This window comes from Macaca mulatta, chromosome 11 (assembly GCF_049350105.2).
Source record: "Macaca mulatta isolate MMU2019108-1 chromosome 11, T2T-MMU8v2.0, whole genome shotgun sequence".
NCBI lineage: Eukaryota > Metazoa > Chordata > Mammalia > Primates > Cercopithecidae > Macaca > Macaca mulatta.
In genome coordinates, this window is record NC_133416.1 from 127,389,032 (window position 1) to 127,402,310 (window position 13,279).

Here is a 13,279-nt window from a genome sequence, read left to right on the forward strand (position 1 = left end):
TTTGGCAGCTTGAACCTTTATTTTTAGTATTTTTTTAAAAAGCATAATTAGAAACTTTCAATACAGAAATACTCCTAGCAAACCATTTAAAAGTGGTGTGTGTTTGACAGGAATTTCACATCAGGTCCACTAGGACATCGGTCCAGCCCTGAGTCCCCACCCCCACCCCATAACCCCCATTCATGCGTGTAACAGTGGGACAGGCACACTGTCATGACCAAAATCACCCCAACACCTGGGGCTGATGTCCAGCTGCCAGAAGCCATGGGGGCTTCTAGCCTGGGCTGGAAGCTCCCAGGGACCCCCCCCCCTTCTTATTGCTTGAATTTGCAAGCACACCCTTGCTGGCCTCACCTGATCACTCAGAGGCCAGCATGCCCCCCACCCAACGGTACAGGAGCCCCCAAGCACCGTGCATCCTCACAGGGCCCATGGCCAACCAGGACAGTCCCAAAGACAGAGACCCTGCTTCTGCTCCTGCTGACCCCACTGACCAGATGAGGCTGCCTGCTGGTCAGCCCTGCAGCCCCCTCCACAGCACCTTCCTTCCCAGGCCCACGGAGCTCCCCCACCCCATCCTGTGGCTCCAAAGTGAAGGACTGTCCCAGAACCACCGGCCTTTGGAAGTTTGGGCAAGTGGAGAGACGGGTGAGAAGAAACCCCGTTTTTATTAAAAATCCATCCACAGTGCTAACATGGAAACTGCAGTGTGATCTGTGATGTGATTGTCCGATCAGGGCTCTCCCTGGAAATCGCCTAGGAAAGGAAATCTAAGGAAACACATCCTGGTGTTGAACTCAGTTCTTCCCAGGTCACTTGATCCCTGTAGGGGGAGGGGAATGAGGTGTCCGGGCTGGGGGCAGGGGAGCAGTCATCAAGCGCAGATGACTGACCCTGGTTTTTCTCCAGGGGACTGGGGCGTGTCAAAACTGGCCGCCCCAGCCATTCCTTCCCACCCACTAGGAAATCCTCTTGCTACCTTTGTCCTGACAAAGGTTAGGACAGTGACCAAGGCCTGTCCACGGTCCCAGCCCAGAGGCCCCAGACATGCACTCCGCACAGGTGCCTGAGGCTGCAGCATAGACTCGTGACCTCCAGTGGGAGGCAACTCGGACAAGGGTGGGAGGCCCCTTCTCCGTTCCCACCAAGAAAAGCCAAAGAGCCCAGCCCCACAATGGCAGGAAGCCATTCATTTTTTTCTAAAAACAGTGGACACAAAGTGGGGTGGCCTCAACTTTTGCTGCTGTGCCAATCAAACCTCAGGGAAAGAGAATAATTGTGAGGAATTTAATTCACTTGATTTGGCTTCATTTTCTTGATCTGTTAAAATAATGCTCCCATAGCCCCCCTGCCAGCCCCGTCTCTGCACGAACCTACCCCGACCTTTCTGTTGGAACTGAAAACTGTTGATAGAAATGAGAAGCCATGGCTCCCCTGGGTTTGGAGTTCAGAGGCATCTAGAAGGCAGGACAAGAAATCTGTTGGCCAAAGGGCAAGACTGGCCACCTCTGTGGAACTGCAGGGCCTGCCTCGAGACCGGGTTCCCCAGCTCCCAGAATGGCTGTGGGGGCAGAACAGGGAGGGAAGGGAGCTGGCGCAGGCCCCGGAGAAGGGGCAAGACCCTGCGTGCCAGGGACAGAAGCTGACAGCCTGTCGGAGAGAATGAGCAACGTGGAGCCCACTCCATTGGCACAGGCTGGCCGAAGACGCAGCTAGTGACACTGTCTCCTCAGGACGCTGCTTGCAGTAAGATGGGCTGGGGAGGGGCGCGGGGAGAGTCCGCTGCAGCAGGCTGGCACCAAGGAGGCAAAAGCCAGAGCAGGACGTGGTGTGCGGCCGGATAGAGCAATATACACTATGTACAGACTCTGCGAATCAGTCCGCTGGGCGGGCAGCGTCCTCGCCAGGTCCAGGCGCCTCGGCCGGGGAGAAGGGGGCACCAATAGGGAAGGGCGGGCTGGTCCAACACCTTCTTGGCACTCGAGGAGGGCGGGGGAGGAAGTGCCGATGAGACCTCCCGATACAAAAACATGAAGAGAATTCTTTAAATAACGGCACGAAACTGAGACTGTCCCCCGAGGAACCTCCACGGGCCTCGGGCTGGGGGAGGGACCGCAGTGCAGTCTCTGCAGTGGACTGGGCGCCATTAGCAGCAGCGTTTCTTTCGTTTACTGTTCTTCGTGAGCTTCACCACATCGTTCTGTTGCTGCTGCTGCTGTTTTGCCAGGTTGTCTTTCTTTGCTCGGAGGACCAGCTCCGTGATGCAGTTGAACATCTGTGGAGAGGAAAGAGGAAGGGCCAGCCTCAGACCTGGCCAGGAGGCCCCTGCTGGCCTGCACGGCCGCCTCCCTGCCTTCCGGGGCCCAGCTGTTTCTACCTGGGTCTTTCTACCTGGAATTTTTGGCATGTATGTCTGTTCCAGAAGGAGGTGGTGAATTATTTTATTTAAAGGTCAAAACGAACAGCATTGCTAAAGCCCCGCCTCTACAAAAAGATACAAAAATTTAGCTGGGAGTGGTGGTGCACACTGTAGTCCCAGCTACTTGAGAGGCTAAGGTGGAAGATCACTTGAGCCCAGGAGATCAAGACTACAGTGGGCTGTGAACACACCACTGTACTCCAACCTGGATGACAGAGTTAGACACTGACTCAACAAATAAGTAAGTCTGAAAAAAGGAACACCATCAGAGGCCCATGAGCTGTGTGGACTTGGGGAAGTCAAACTCACAGGGGTTTTCCAGTCCTTCTTTTATATAGAGAGACCAACCCCTTTCCTTCAGCTGGAATCTTTTTTTTTTTTTTTTTTTGAGACGGAGTCTCACTCTATCGCCCAGGCTGCAGTGCAATGGTGCAATCTCGGCTCACTGCAAACTCCGCCTCCCTGGTTCACACCATTCTCCTACCTCAGCCTCCCGAGTAGCTGGGACTACAGGCGCCCGGCTAATTTTTTTGTATTTTTAGTAGACACGGAGTTTCACTGTATTAGCCAGGATGGTCTCGATCTCCTGACCTCGTGATCCACCCGCCTAGGCCTCCCAAAGTGCTGGGATTACAGGCGTGTGCCACCACACCTGGCCCAGCTGGAGTCTTATGACATGACAGATGAAAGTGCCCCTGCTGTTCATGGACATAGGTGACCCGCGGTCTGCCCGCTCCATGCCACCTCATGGCATGAGAGCTGAAGTCACCACCCAAGGTCATACCAGCCTTGCCCACAGGCCCAGGTGGATAGGCCAGCATCAGGACACCAGCCTGACTTACAAAGGAGCCTGTGCTCCCTGCCACTGTGTGGCCCATTTGCCCTGAAACAGTGGGATCCTCAACTTCCCATAGGCCTCTGGGCTCCACACACCACAAGGTGGCCAATGAGGCAGAGGACTGGAGTGGAAACTGTGCTTGCCTTTGGTGTGGGACAGAGGTTTACTCAGTCTCTTACTAGCTGGGTGGTGGTCCTTGAGTGACTTCAACACTTGGAGCCTCAGTTTCCCTATCTGAAATGTGGGAATAATTGTACCTACCTCAGAGGACTGTTGTGCTATCAACTAAGATCGTTAAAGGGCCTGGCACACAGTAGGCACTCAATAAATAGCAGTTACTATGACATTTTCTGTCGGTCATTTAGATGCCTCAAGCAGGTCAGCAGCAGGGAGAAGACGGCCACAGGTATGTGGCAGAGCTACTGGCCCAGGGCCTCACCTCTTCCACGTTGACATTCTCCTTGGCGCTGGTCTCAAACAACTGGATGCCCATCTGCCCGGCAAATTTGTAGGCATCTTCTGTCTCCACCACCTTCCGCTCAGGGTCGTCATTCTTATTACCCACTTCAAAGCAAGGCAGAGTCAGCGCAGCCCTGAGGGGCGGAGCCGGCTGCCCCTCTCCCCCACCCCACCCCCACCCCGGCCCTGGGTGCAGCCTCACCTAATATTCGGCAGACATCATCACAGTTCTGGTTGATTTCGTGAAGCCACCGCTTGACGTTGACGAATGACTCGGCACTGGTGACGTCGTAAACCACAATGACCCCGTGGGTCCCCCGATAATACCTGCAGGGCCAGAGTGTGCAGCAGCACGTCAACCCCGGCAGGAGTCACCCCCTTGCCAGAACCCGCCTGCCCCCGTTAGGACAGTGACCGGAAAAGGTGAGGGTGGCCCTAGAGCCTGGACTCTCACTCGGCCGCGGCAGACGCCCGAGCCACGCCAGGCCAGCAGGAGAGGCTACTGCGGCAGCACTGGCTCCCCCTGCCTGCCTGGAGCACCAGCAGGGCGGGAGGACCAGCCCCCGGGCAGCAGAGCAGGTCTGAGGAGTCCCCTCCTGCTGTTGAGAGTCTGCTGCGGGCTTGAAACATCTTTGAAGTTCTTGCTTTATTTTGGGAACTCAAGCAGTTTTTGTATTTGACATCATGTTATCACTGTCTTTGAACGTTCAAAAAAAATATTTTCTCCTCAAACCTGTTTTAGAGGAACGCCTTTCCAACAAGCCACACCATCATGACGCCCTGGCAAAGTCTGTGTCCCTCCCCCAGGGCAGGTAGGCCCCTCCCTTCCTGCTACTCTTGGCTTATCTGTGCAGGTGGCAGGAAAAGCGTGGAAGCCACACAAGCATCCAGGGATGGCTGGGGAGAGGGTGCCCAGCAAAGCCACCACCCGAACATGCAGAGCCCAGGGTCAGCCAGGAGGACCGGAAGGAAGGGGACGCCCAATTCTCCTCTCCAGACCGCAGGTCCCCATTCATCCCAATGGCGCAGGAGGACATCAGTCCCCGGGGGAAGAGGGGGACCACAGCCTCCGCTTCTTCACTTCCCCGAGAGCTGTCACAGAGCCAGAGGCCAGGCAGCAGCCCCGCCCCGCACTGTGCAATCAGCCAGAGCTATCCCTCTGTCCCCTCTCCCCAAAGCCACAGGGACCTCCACCCCAGGGCTCCTCAGGACACCACACAGACAAACCATGAGTGGACAGGCTGCTTCCTCCAGGCCTTCTGGCTGCCACCTGCCCCAGCCCTAATTACCTCCACCCCCATGAGGTTCATGGGGACAGCCCAAGCCCCAGTTCAGGAACAGCCCAAGTCAGCACAGGCTGAGCGAGAATGGGGTAGCCAGGCTGGTGGCTGCGGCTCCGTTCCTGTCCACCTGCCCATCAGCTCTCCAGCCAATGCTTCACATCTGAGGCCTGATCCAAGGACAAAAGCCCACCCCTGGCTCCACCTCTGAAAGGCTAGAGGGCGCCTGCATTCACCCTGCCACACCTCGCAGCTTCAACAATTGCGGAGCGCAGGTGGCTGGTCCTTAGCTGGGGCGGTCAGGAGGAAGAAAGGAGCTAAGCATTCCCCCAAGGGCGGGGAGCAGTAAACAGCATCAGTTCTTCAGCATCATCAATATGCCTTCAAGGACAATCTGTGGTCCCAGACAGAGGTGGTGGAAGGAAACCCAGAGGCAGCTTGGGGGCGGCCCTGAGCATCTTCCCTGAGGCTGTGGAGCTGGAGGAGCTCCTCCTGCCCAGGCCTGGGGCAAAGCCCAACCTGCCCCTGCCACTGCCCCTGCCCCTACCCCTGCCCCTTCCCCTGCCCCATCCTTGCTCCACCCTCAACACGACCGCTGGGATCTCTTCCCAGGGCTTCATCCTGCCCACAGTTTTGCTTCCAGGGCAGCATCGCTCCTTGGCTTTGGGGTAGCTGTCTTGCCACTGAGCCCACGAACTAGCTCTAGCCTTGGCAGCTGCTGCTGAGAGCGCCGGGTCAGCACACAGCATGGCGTGTCAGACGCCTTCCAGAGCGAGGGCGCGCCAGAGCCACAGGAACAGGCGACTGTCCCCTGCCAGCAGAGGAAGCCCAAGGAGTGGATGGCTCTGCAGACTCTCCTTTGCTGAAGATGATCAGAGATGCCAAGAAACGCCTACAACCATGGCCCCGGCACAGAGCCCCCGCGGCTCCCTGGGCGCCTCCGCCTCATCTGGGGCCCAGGACAGGGGCTTTATGTAAGAGCAGAAAATGTGTCTGGGGATGAAGTCAGGGGCTCAGAGCTCTGGCTAGGAGGAACCAGAGCACCGAGGCTTCCCATGGCCACCAGGAATCGCCTTCACTCATGGGGACTCTGCTCTAGGCCAGGCACAGAGCTGGGGGCTTGGGATCCATGACCTTATTAATCTCTGCAGCCACCTGATCCAGCAGACCTCAGGTTGGCCATGTGACCAGCGAGGACGTGAGGCTGAGTGCGGCGGCCAGCTGGAAGTCCTGGCGCTCAGGGCTGACTCCCAGGCCCAATGCCAGGGCCTTGCCTTCCTTGTCACTTCTCCCCTCACCTCCACCCCACCCGCACCTCTCAGGGCTGGCAAACCTCAGCTTCTGAGAGCAAGAACTCGAGAGGGGGTGACCACAGGGCTCTTTCTCACCAGGCTAACAGGATGCGGTTTCGGTTTCTCTTTGAATGCCCTGCGTCGGAAAAAGTCACGCTACTACATCCTGACTGCCCCATTCCTGAAAACTCCTCATCTCACCAAAACTCCTTCCTTCTTTGCCAGTGACCATCAAAGGGCGTCGAGACTTCCAGGGGCCCCTCAGTGCGCCCTGCTGGGCCTCCTGCCTCATGAGGGCCAGAGTGGGACTCCAAGATGGAGCTACCTCTCTGCTTCCCCAGACAGGTGGGACTCCATCTGGGGCCCAGCAGCTGCCCACAGGCTGCCCCTTCCCAAGCCCCCTGGGAAAACCCATGATGCTCCCAAGAAGCCGAGTGACTCCTCCCCACCTCCCCACAGATGGAGGAACCAGTTCACCCTCTTCGCGCCCTGCCCAGCCTGGAAAGCAGCTGACTGCATGGTGACAGGGAGGGGCTGTGGCTCCTCCTGCTGAAAGAGCCTCAGACCCCCCCAGGCCCCACAGCCCTGCCCAAAGGGTTCATTCCTCATGGCCACGGGCCTCCAAACCTCTGCTGCCCTGACCTCCACCTGGTTTGAAGGCACAGGATGGGGCGGGAAAGCAGGGGTACCACCTGACCAGCTGGTGCAGGGCCTCGGCAGCCTCAGGGCCAATCCTGAGTGCCCCCAACCCCCGCCCCCCGAGTTAGGAGGCTTCTTCCTCCCTGGGCCTGTTTTCCTGTCCATAAAATGGAGATAGTCACAGGTCTCTCTACCGGGATTAACCGAAATAAAGCAGCTGAAATCCTAGCGACAGGCCCAACCCAGAGCAAGGACGCGAGAGGTCAGCACCCAGACCAGCCCTGGCCAGAGCATGAGGGCTTGTCTCGCCTGGGCTGCGCTGCCCAAAGCACTGATGCCAGCCCTGCCCCAGCGTCCTCCGCAGGTTCTCACTGGCAGCTGCCAAGACATGCAGGCCACAGAGCCCTCGCTCACGGGACTCATCAACAGTCACCACACAGCACCACACCCGGGCGACCCCAGGACTGGGAGCTCCCAGGGATTCGGGGCATCACAGGCCGCAGCACAAATGCGCTCAGCATAGGGTGAACCCAGTGACAAGCCCTCTGCCTCGACTCCAGCCCCAGGAGCTGCTCGCCCAGTGCACCTGTCCCTCCTCCAGCAGCCCTGCTCTCCCCCACACTCCCAGCCACCCATGGGGGCGCTGCACCCCACACTTCCCGCCCTTGGGAGATGCCGAGGGGTCCGGGGTGGGCAGCCAGCCTGGGGAGTACCCAGCTTTCATGCTGTGGGGAGGGAGGGGACCGCTGGCCGGGACTTCCTCATTCGCCTTCCTGAGGTCACTTCCAGAGAGAGCCGAGGAGGTGTCTGTGGAGCCAGACAGCGCCCCTCACTCTTCACAGGCTACTGTGTGGAGCACAGGCTCGGCCGATGGGAGGGACCCCTCCAGGGCACCCTCTGTCAAATGGGATGACAGCAGCACCGAGCACACGGAGCTGCAGACACCAAACCCCGGCCACGCACGTTGACGGCTGCGGCAGAGCACCCAGCACCCTCCACATGGAAGCCAATCCCAGAGGCAGTCCCTCCAGGAAACGAGCGCAGAGAGCTTCGGCAACTTGCCTAAGGACACACAGTCCAACAGCTCCAAATCGGTCCCTTCAGACCCCGCTCTTCCCTAAAACCTGCTCCATTAACAACGCAATAACCAGGAGCTGCTCCGAAGGACACTGTCCATCTGCGCTGGAGCCCAGCTTCCCCCGGCCTGCAGCTTAGCCACAACGGCGGGCAACTGGTGGGCGGCCGGATTTCCCAGGAACAGCTTTAAGGGGAGGGAAGGGCCTGCTGACATGCACCAACAGGTCTCTGGACAGCGTCACCTCCAAGGCATCAGGGTGGGTGACGGGAGCCTGCACAGGCCAACTCCAGCTGCCATAACTGACACCTACCAAGAGGAATTGTCAGTGACTAAGTCCTGGGCGGGCAGGGCACTCTGCAACCCCCTAGTAAGGCAAACGCTATTCTGCTCCCTCTGTAAGGTGACGGCGCAGTGGGCTGGAGGGTCGGCTGACTCTCCAAGGAGGCTGAACATGGCCACTGTCCGGCCATCCGGCCAGACTCCAGCCAGGGTGCTCAGCGACTCCCCCTACAGCATTCCCCTCACACCTTCAGGACTGGGAAGGGTGCAACCAAACGCCATCTACTACAGCCAACAACAGGCTCACTTCCCGACAGCCTCAGGGACCCTCAGTGACATTTCCACCATGCAGGCACCAGTCGCTCAACCATGTCCACAGGTCAATGATGTGGGTTGGGTGGGACGGGGCGGGCACAGGTCAGTGGCGTGGGTTGGGTGGGAGGGGGCGGGCACAGGTCAGTGGCGCGGGTTGGGTGGGAGGGGCGGGCACAGGTCGGTGGCGCGGGTTGGGTGGGAGGGGGCGGGCACAGGTCAGTGATGTGGGTTGAGTGGGAGTGGGCGGGCACAGGTCAGTGGCGCGGGTTGGGTGGGAGTGAGCAGGTGGACTCACGTGGAGGTGATGGTGCGGAAGCGCTCCTGCCCCGCTGTGTCCCAGATCTGCAGCTTCACCTTCTCTCCATTGATCTCCACGGTCCGGATCTTGAAATCCACTCCGATCGTGGTGATGTAGCTGCCTGCACACACAGGGCAGTTAACGAGGCCCGAGGCGGTATCCTCCCAGGCCCCGAGCCCCACACTGCACACAACACACCCCCAGGCTCCCCCACTCTCCTGACTCATTACATATGCCTGGCACATTCTAGGTCCCAGGGACACAGCCCTGAACATCCTTGTTCACAAGGTCCCTCCACACAAGTGAAGGAGGGAGACAGGATGCAAGGAAACAAACAAAGGGGACAATTTCCAAGAGTGAATAGTGACACATAGGAAATAACACGGGATGGGACTGGTGGGAGCGGGACAGGCTCCTTTAGAGTGGCTAGGTGGGGACACACCAGCTGTGTCTGAGAATGGTAGACCTACAGGCACTCTGGGTTTTTCTTTTCAATTCAAAGAAATTTTAGGGCCCTCAAAATTCACTTCAAAACACACAAATAGGTCATGAGCTACAGTCCAAAAACCACTGCTCTAGGCAGGGGAGATAGTAGCAAAAACAGCCGTGGGTGGGGGTGGTCACGTGAGCTCAAGCCCAGGGCCCAAGGCAGACAGAACGTGGTGAGGCCAGATCTTGGACCAGTGTGCCACTTCCAAGAACATGGACTTTCTCTCGTGTGTGCTGGGGAGGCACCAAACAGTTTTGATCGGGGCATGAGCTCCTGCATATTAAATGGCTCTTTTGCAGCATCTGTGGGAAAAAATTGTTTTTTTGGGGAGGTGGGGACAGCATCTCATTCTGTCACCCAGGCTGGAGTGAAGTGGGATTGCACCCTTAGCCCTCCCCAGGGTCTGATAATCCTCCCACCTCGGCCTCCCGAGTAGCTGGGATTACAGGCACACGCCACCACACCCAGCTAATTTTTGTATTTTTAGTAGAGATGGGGTTTCACCATGTTGCCCAGGCTGGTCTCAAACTCCTGACCTCCAGTGATCCACCTGTCTCAGCCTCCCAAAGTGCTGGGATTACAGGCACAAGCCACTGTGCCTGGCCTGAAAGATGGATTTGAGGAGAATTTCTAGCTGGCGTAATTGTCCAGTCCAGTCTTCCAAAGCCTGACACTAGGAAGAGAACAGCTTATCACTCCATTTGGGGCTTACACTGTAACAGTGCAGGAGACACACACACATACACACACACAATTATGTGAAATGTGGCAAGGGCGTAGGAAAGGTCAAATTCCAAGGTGGGGTGGGGAACAAGGCAGGCTTCAGGGAGGACGTCACATCTGGGCCTAGCTTGAAGGAACAGGTAAGACTTCAAAAGGTTGAGATTAGGTGGGGGAACCACATCCCACTCAAAAGCAAATAGCTGAGGACAACATGCAACCAGAACACATTCAGAAAACCAGCTGGCACCCCGGCTCTTCCAGCCAGGGGAACGCCAAGGAGTGTGGCCTACCGCCTAGCACAGTTAGGCTCTCCAGAAACAGCTGGTGGCTAACGAACCAGCAAGCCAAAGAACAAAAGAATGACCAGGGGGTAGGAGGAAGCCAGAAAGGTGAACTGAAAACAGACTACGAGCGCAGTGGTCCTCAGTGGTTGTCAGCCGGAATGACTGTCCCTCCAAAGGACACTCAGCAATGTCTGGAGGCATTTTTAGTTGTCATAGCAGGAGGAGGGGAAGTGTTGCTGGCATTTAGTGGGTGGAGGCCAAGGATGCTGCTCAATATCCTTCAACACGCAGGATAGCCCCACAACAAAAACCACAGGGCCCAGGCCGCCGAGGGCCCAGGCCGGGTGCGGTGGCTCACGCCTGTAATCCGAGCAGTTTGGGAGGCCAAGGCAGGCGGATCACGAGGTCAGGAGATCGAGACCATCCTGGCTAACACGGTGAAACTCCATCTCTACTAAAAATACAAAAAATTAGCCGGGCATGGTGGTAGGCGCCTATAGTCCCAGCTACCCGGGAGGCTGAGGCAGGAGAATGGCGTGAACCTTGGAGGCGGAGCTTGCAGTGAGCCGAGATCGCGCCACTGTACTCTAGCCTGGGCGACAGAGCCAGACTCCATCTCAAAAAAAAAAAAAAAAAAATCACAGTCCCCAAAGAGTCAACAGTGTCCAAGTGAAGAAATCTTACTGTAAACTCTGTGCAGGTGAGAGGGGCCACTGAAGTTTTTAAATAAAGACCCTGCCAGACACACACATGAGGTGTTCAGGGTGGGTAGGGGTTGCCGTAATGCTTCCAGGTAGAACCAACAGTAAACTGAGATGCTGGTAGTAGAAATGGCAAGGTGGGAAGAGATTGCAACAATGAGTCGTCCAAGCATTGAACACTGATTGGGATGGGGAGGGAGGAGGCCATTACGGAGGAAAATGAACATTTTTCAACATAATTAGAGGCTGTTAATCAGCTATCATTCTTGAACAGAAGGTTAACAGCCAGTCGCAACAAATAGCTGGTATTTATTGAACACTTAGTCCGAGGCACTGCAACCTGCACTATCTCAGGTAATCCTATGTAACAACCCCATGAGGCCGGGCGCGGTGGCTCAAGCCTGTAATCCCAGCACTTTGGGAGGCCGAGACGGGCGGATCACGAGGTCAGGAGATCAAGACCAGCCTGGCTAACACGGTGAAACCCCGTCTCTACCAAAAAAGACAAAAAACTAGCCGGGCGAGGTGGCGTGCGCCTGTAGTCCCAGCTACCCGGGAGGCTGAGGCAGGAGAATGGCGGGAACCCGGGAGGCGGAGCTTGCAGTGAGCTGAGATCCCGCCACTGCACTCCAGCCTGGGTGACAGAGCGAGACTCCGTCTCAAAAAAAAAAAAAAAAAAAAAAAAAAACACAACCCCATGGGGAAAGGCCCATTATGATTTCTACTTTACACATGAACTGGCTCAAGGTCACACAGAGAAGCCATCTCCTTCCAACACCACACCAACAGTGAGACTGCAGGGCCAGTATCAAGGAAACAAAGGGGGCAAAACCCACTTCTCCACCAAGACAGACATCAGCTATGGAATCACTTTCTTTTTTTTTTCTTTTTTTTTTTTTTTGATACTGAGTCTCGCTCTGTCGCCAGGCTGGAATGCTGTGGCACGATCTCGGCTCACTGCAACCTCCGACTCCCTGGTTCAAGAGACTCTCCTGCCTCAGCCTCCCGAGTAGCTGGGACTACAGGCACGCACCAGCACGCCCGGCTAATTTTTTTTTTTTTTTATTTTTAGTAAAGACAGAGTTTCACCATATTGGCCAGGATGGTCTCAATCTCCTGACCTCGTGATCCACCCGGCTCGGGCTCCCAAAGTGCTGGGATTACAGGCGTGAGCCACCGCGCCCGGCCAATGGAATCACTTTCTAAAGGCAGCCCAGCCATGTCAGAGGGAATTCTCCACAAGATAATCAGAGATGCCAACCCCACCCAAAGCATCTGTAATGAACCTGATTGTTTTGTTTGTTTTTTGAGATGGAGTCTCGCTCTGTCGCTCAGGTTGGAGTGCAGTGGCACAATCTCAGCTCACTGCAACCTCCCCTCCCAGGTTCAAGCAACTCTCCTGCCTCAGCCTACCGAGTCGCTATGATTACAGGTGTGTACCACCACGCCCAGCTAATTTTTGTATTTTTAGTAGAGATGGGGTTTCACCATGTTGGTCAGGCTGGTCTTGAACTCCTGACCTCATGATCCACCTGCCTCAGCCTCCCAAAGTGCTGGGATTACAGGCGTGAGCCACCGTGCCCGGCTAAACCTAATGTATTTCACAAACAAAAATGTGTTCAATCTTTCCAGTGATGAGGGAAATACAAATATAAACAAGTTAGCCCTTTTTGCCTATCAGCTCAGCAAGAATGAAGACAGCTACTAAGATCCAGCATTGATCAGGGTTGACAAGGGGCACTTTCCACCCTTCAGTGGGACTGTGGATCAAATGACTTCAGCTTCTTTGAAAAGCAGGTTGGCAGTACCTGTGAAAATTCTCAGTGCATACACCCTGTAAGCCAGTAACCCCACTTCTACAGAAGTGCACAATAAATATCAGCTGGGCGCGGTGGCTCACGCCTGTAATCCCAGCACTTTGGGAGGCCCAGGTGGGTGGATCACCTGAGGTCAGGCATTCGAGACCAGCCTGACCAACATGGTGAAATCCCATCTCTATTAAAAATACAAAAATTAGCCAGGCATGGTGGCGGGCGCCTGTAGTCCCAACTACTCGGGAGGCTGAGACAGGAGAATTGCTTGAACCCAGGAGGTGGACGTTGCAGTGAGCTGAAATCTCACCATTGCACTCCAGCCTGGGTAACAGAACGTGACTCCATCTCAAAAAAAAAAAAAAAAAGATAA

At 56.2% G+C, this 13,279-nt stretch overlaps 1 protein-coding gene across 3 annotated transcripts in view; it reads right to left on the bottom strand.

Moving 5' to 3' along the window:
• The window catches only part of RAB35 (RAB35, member RAS oncogene family), a 23,413-nt gene continuing 10,134 nt past the window's right edge, over positions 1 to 13,279 (bottom strand). Inside the window, exons 3-6 of one of the 3 annotated variants that reach the window (XR_013400570.1) lie at positions 8,895 to 9,018; positions 3,919 to 4,043; positions 3,478 to 3,821; positions 1 to 2,303 (exon numbers count right to left, since the gene is read on the bottom strand). Coding sequence is in view for 2 of the 3 variants with exons in the window: in NM_001194766.2 (NP_001181695.1) it covers positions 2,147 to 2,275; positions 3,697 to 3,821; positions 3,919 to 4,043; positions 8,895 to 9,018 (503 nt within the window). In the remaining variant the exon portion in view is untranslated. 3 annotated transcript variants of the gene reach the window in all.